The sequence below is a fragment of the Protopterus annectens genome, chromosome 16.part0, assembly GCF_019279795.1.
Source record: "Protopterus annectens isolate FY-2018-M chromosome 16.part0, PAN1.0, whole genome shotgun sequence".
Taxonomy (NCBI): domain Eukaryota; kingdom Metazoa; phylum Chordata; order Ceratodontiformes; family Protopteridae; genus Protopterus; species Protopterus annectens.
In genome coordinates, this window is record NC_056750.1 from 224,344,503 (window position 1) to 224,350,521 (window position 6,019).

The window sequence follows — 6,019 nt, forward strand, 5'->3', positions numbered from 1 at the left end:
CGTCACGAGCAGGTGTTTGATCCTGGGTAGTAGGTTCTGCATGACCATCTAGGGCTGGACAGTCTCGTGCACCACTACTGCACATTCCAACTTGTGTCCAGATGTCTACAGGACTGGACATCGTGTCTTCATACCCATTCTAATGTTTACACAGGTTACTTATCCCATGAGGGATATCCCAAAAATTTAAGAAGACCAATAACAAGACCGATACCGAACATTCTTCTGGCATTACGAAAATGTGCTGGGGGTTTTACATGCAAGGGATACATAGTTTGCAATCCTGAAACTGCCTAGGGTGACACTACCTACTACATATGCGTAGTGGTCACTATGTATAGATGTGGCTGCACCAAACTAGTAGGTCAAGTATGGCTGGATTTGGTGGACGTTCAGGTATGGGGATGGGTTGTGTGCTGGGAAGGGGATGCTGGGTAGTCCATTATGCATCCAGGTGTGTTGCATTTGATATGGCCAGTTCCATTAGGACCAATCTGTAGGTATGTGCCGGTGACATGTCTGTACATTTGTATCGCACATTTTAATATTCATATGTTTGTGGGATTGTGTTCTACAGTATGGCCTGTCTGGTTGTATTGCAGATGTGTATACATGCTTTTGTGTTTCTTTCTGCTTCACCCGCTGCTCCCTCATACACCTCCGGTTCACCTATTCTGCATACGACACAGTGTCTCCTTTGAGGATTATACCATTACCCACCCCCCCACACACACACATATTCCTGACACTCCATCCATCACTGCTTTGGTTGATGGCCCATGACATGGTCAAGGTAACACATTGCATACCCTACATATGTCAGGTACCTGTATGGTTGTGTGGACTACCCTGCCATGTTTGACTTTCCACATTCTATACCTCACGCACATAGGTACACGCCCATACTTAACTTTCATGACATGGTTGGTATACCTGGGTAATACCCGTTCAACTGTGACACATCCTGACAAGTTCGGCTTGGACCACAGATGTGCGGATTTTGGCCGACTGTTCTAATCATTGGTAGGATGCCACCTTTTCCTATGTCCAGGATGGGATATATTCCGGACACATATCCGAATGTACTGGACAACAAGTACCCACAGTCAACACTACGGATAATACTGTTCCTTTCAGCCTACATGTTGCCTTATTGTTGTAGCAGTTTATATGCTCCTTCTGTTTCGTTTACATGCTTATTCTATTTCCTGTCACATTTGGTATGTGAAATATGGACATACCTATTGTATGTGACTATTACATGCATTGTGGGATATAATTCGGTCATACGGTCGCTAGATATTTACATTTATCATGTTTTTTGTTATGGACACATCTGCCCAGCTGTGTACCCTCCCTCACAATATAGGTCAGCTGGTGACCCTGACCATTGGGCTGGACATACCTATTGGTGGTGCGCTAACATATGATGCGTTTCACTTCCACTTGGTATAACTATCTACACTGCATTGGACTACAGGCACACGGTTTTCAATGTCCTTTGTTCGCGGGATAGGGACCCGTTATTCCCTACCGTGCATTTGTGTTTGCTTCTTCATTTTGTGTTCGCAGGAACTGTCTTGCATGCTTTGCATACGTTTCAGTATCCATGGACACTGACAGATGTGATTACTATTGCTTGAAAATTGTTATATGCAAGCATTTTAGGTTGCACGTCGACAGCTGACATTTCCACGCCTCCGTGCGGCACTTCGACACGCCCTATGTACTCGCGCTCCTTTCCTATGCACGTGGCTGTGGCGGCAGCACGCCTTCATTATCCTACTGTGCCATCTTCACGCCGCACGGATGGTGCAAGCCTAATGCCGGCCTTGCGCCGAGCTTCATGAATCCCGGGGTTTATCTTGATTCAAGCACCAAAATTAAACTAGCCAGCACTGTACTTATTCTCTCCCTTCTGTATGGAATTCTGATTTTCACCAAACTTAAACCCTTTTTAATAAGCTTCAAGCATGCTATTATAAAATAGCTAAATTTGCCTGTGGTCTGTTCAGCCACACACATCACTGCCAAGCTATATCTCAGCTCAACTGGCCTGGATTCCCCCACTACCTACATTACACTCAACTTACTCTTGCCCACAACTTACTATTTAAACCAGATAAATGCCCTGCACTCCATTCTATTCTTCAAGCATACACTCCTACCTGCACATTCAGATCCAGTAATAAATATCTCTTAAAGGTTTCCAAACCTAATAAGTGAGCTGGTCAGTGTCTGTACTCCCACAGCATTGCCAAGATATGGAATGCCATCCCCTCACACATCACACAACTTGACTTACTCAAAGCCTTTAAATCTACTCTAAAAAACATTTTCTAAACAACCCCACCTGCTCTTGTACAGCAAATTTCAAGCCACCATAACCCTTTCTACCACTCTTCATATAAAGCTTTTATTACTACTTCAAGTACAATCATCATCAAACAGCTAAGAAATGTATATTTTTGCTTTCTGCCTCTTGCTGATTGTACTTCTATTTTTTTGTTTTATTATTTTTTATTTTTTATCAGCTTCATTATTATACTGTGGTTACTATGTTTTATTCAGTATTATTATTACTATATATTACCTTTTATTATGTTGTAAATGTCTGTATTTCGTCTAATTATCATATGTTATCATTTTTTTTTTGTAATGTATGTGTATGTTTTTTTTTCTTAGTATTATACAGTGTTTGTGGAGGTTTTCTCCCTGGGCCTCCACTGAAAATATGTCACTGACCCAGTGGACTTTCCCGGTTAACAAATGTTAATAAATAAATAAATTATCTGGGATGAACTCCTTTCCTATTGGTATCACTGTCATTTCTTGGCAAAAACTTGTCCATTTCTGAAATACCTGAGCTGTAATGTCCTTTTTTCTTATATACAGTGGTGTCAGCTTCCATACATGAATTCCCTCTCTATATATATATATATATATATATATATATATATATATATATATATATATATATATATATCATATGCAATAACTGCATTCTATGCATTCAGCCTGTAATTTATCTTCTGTCCTTGCTGTTATCTGAACTCCACATTTAATTAACATGTATCACATTTTCATGTCCCTTTGTTACGCTGCAGCTTTATGTCCCTATCACATCCTTTATTAGAATGCCTTTTTTATTTATGTGCATACATTATCATTACAGCAGTGTTCCAGGATTAATATCAGAAATGCTTCCTATACACTTTGTCACATTTGCTTGTAGTATATAAGTACACTTTAAACATTTCCCCTTCGATGTTATTTAATTATGCAGTATAACACAATTTGTGTACAGTTTCCATTTCACTTCCTCTCCTTCTGTATTTGTTCCCTGTAGTTGCCCTTAATATGTCTGGGCTACATCATCTGTTTGTATGTGAGCACTGCCGATATGCAAGACATTTTTTTATATTCTGTGCTTGTGCTTCCAAGCATCTTTCCATGTCTACAAACACTACTGCTGGCCAAAAAAGCTGCTTGCAAATCTGTAGGCATGATGAGAAGCATGCATTTTTCATTAGCTACTCATGACACTAACATGCTTATATCATGTAGGCTAAGCACTGAGTTTACACAATTGTTAATCAGTCTCAGGGATTATCTTTTTTTCCCAGGATTTGAGCAGTACATAACCTTTATTCTTGCATAAAATAATTTTTAAACTGATGTTTGTTTTAAAATTTTTTTTCAATAATATTAATACTGTCCTGATTCTGCTGATGCATGTACTTTCCAATATCTAGGGCCTATGCCCAAGAAGCCACACATCACAGAAAATACCAGTAGAACATTCATAGAAACTATTACCCAGCTAGTAGAGCTGGATATAAACCAGACAGGAAAATATACAGCAGAGATGTATAGCAACGTGTTCAAAAGCATTATATTAGCAGAAACAATTGGAAACAGTTCAATAGTACATCTTAAAAAATAGACTATGCAGAAGTCTTTTCCATTATATCTTGAATAAAATGAAGATGCTTTCATCAATATATACAGTAAAGTGCACTATCTTATGTGCAAGCATTTATTGTGCTGCAGTTGCTAGGTTTTGTTTTACTGTGTCATCCACTGCACAGTAGTAGACGGAGGCTGTGTCTGCAATTGTTACGTCCCTTATGGTAAGGTTTGCAGTCATTGCTTTTCTGTCAACTTCTAATGTAAACCGACCTTGCCTTTCAGTTCCATCATATTTCTGGATTACATATTTAGGACCTTCATTAGCCACCTGTTTATACCACTGGACACTCCTAGTTGCTGCTTCTGAATGGTTACAGAAAATTATGACTTCTTTGCCTTCCTGAGCTTGTACATGAGCTGGTTGAGTTACTTTTTCTGCACATTCTCCACCTGTGAAATGACAAAGGGAAAGATAATCCATAAAATAATATAACAATCCAAATGGGATAATCACCATATCAGGGAAACAAATGGGAAGACAGAAACTGATGGGTAATAGAGACATGCAGACAAAAATAGTGATTCTTTAGACATGACATACTGAATTGTCCATACCTTTAAACAAAGCAGCTATAAAAACACAAAATGCAAACTCTCTTGTTCTCCTGACTAACATGTTCTAATATCCTGCTGTGACTAACATGCAAAGTAATCTTCAACCTGTCATACAAAGCTGTCATATGAAACTGACAGCTCAGATGGTATTTACAGAGGCTTCTATGTTTCTTGTGATGATCACCAGCCAATCAGAACTCAGCAGCACCTCTTGTGCTGTGATATTATCAGCACAGTTCTGTAACAGAGCTTCACTTTTATCAGTTGTGGCTCATGTGTGCCATCTAGAGACTTTTATATAGTACTGAAAAAAATCATTAGTCGGGAACAACCTTACAGTAAATTGTAGACTATATTATATTTTTGTATTTAATCATACATTAACAATAAACATTTAAGGAAACATTAATGCTGAATTGAGACTTTTAATATTGGAGGCATCTGCAAATTCCAGTAATTAAAAATGGTGGTATCGGGTGTACTTTTCATTGTGGATGAACATTTTATATTTCATGTAATGCTTTAAGCATGTTATGTCTGTATAAAGCTATCTTGTTTCTTTTTCCCTAATTTGAAAATAGAGGTTTAAGTTTCTTAGTTACTGACAACACAGCATGTATTTTTTTGTAAATTCTTTGTCTGGCACTATATCATTATACAATAGAATATATATATCTAACTTACTCTCTCTCTCTCTCTGTATATATCTATGTATATATATATATAGTTTTATATCTCTACATTTATATATATATATATATATATATATATATATATATATATATATATATATATATATATATATATATATATATATATATATATATATATATATATATATATATATATATATATATATATATATATATATATATATATATATATATATATATAAATATATATATATATATATATATATATATATATATATATATAGAGAGAGAGAGAGAGAGACACACAGAAATGTATATAATATATAAACTACATATATACATACAAAGGCATGTGCACAAACACACACACACACACACACACACACTATGTACACATAACACTTTTATAGTGGGATTGAGAAAGAACAGTGTGTCGTCACATATGCTGTATAAATGACACAACTTAGTACAGTGTATACATTTGGTCTCAAGTATGCAATACATTTAAAGCAGTAAAAGAGCAATTATTTAAGAGAAATTGAGAGACACTGGCTTTAAATCCCAGACTTATTGTTGGAACTTGATAACTCCAATCACAAAGTCCAACACATCAAGTAATGTGTCATAATAATCTAAAAAATTATCAAATGGATCCTTCGTGAATATTTTAATTAGGCAGTTCTGCATGATTCACTGAGGTACATGGCGGCTCAGAAAAGGCAACTCTCAGTCATTGAGTTTTTTGATTCTTGTAACATGATGTGGAACTGATGTCAGGCTGTTGGCATGGTTCCTGAAATGCCCATATGTGTAAATATAATGCTTACAAAAAACAAAGT

At 36.7% G+C, this 6,019-nt stretch overlaps 1 gene segment (V, D, J or C); it reads right to left on the reverse strand.

The window, feature by feature from the left end:
- Positions 1-3,628: 3,628 nt before the first annotated feature.
- Positions 3,629-4,677, reverse strand: LOC122790398. The segment is given in 2 exon segments: positions 3,629-4,362; positions 4,528-4,677. Coding segments are annotated over 2 exon segments (384 nt in total).
- Positions 4,678-6,019: the final 1,342 nt, after the last annotated feature.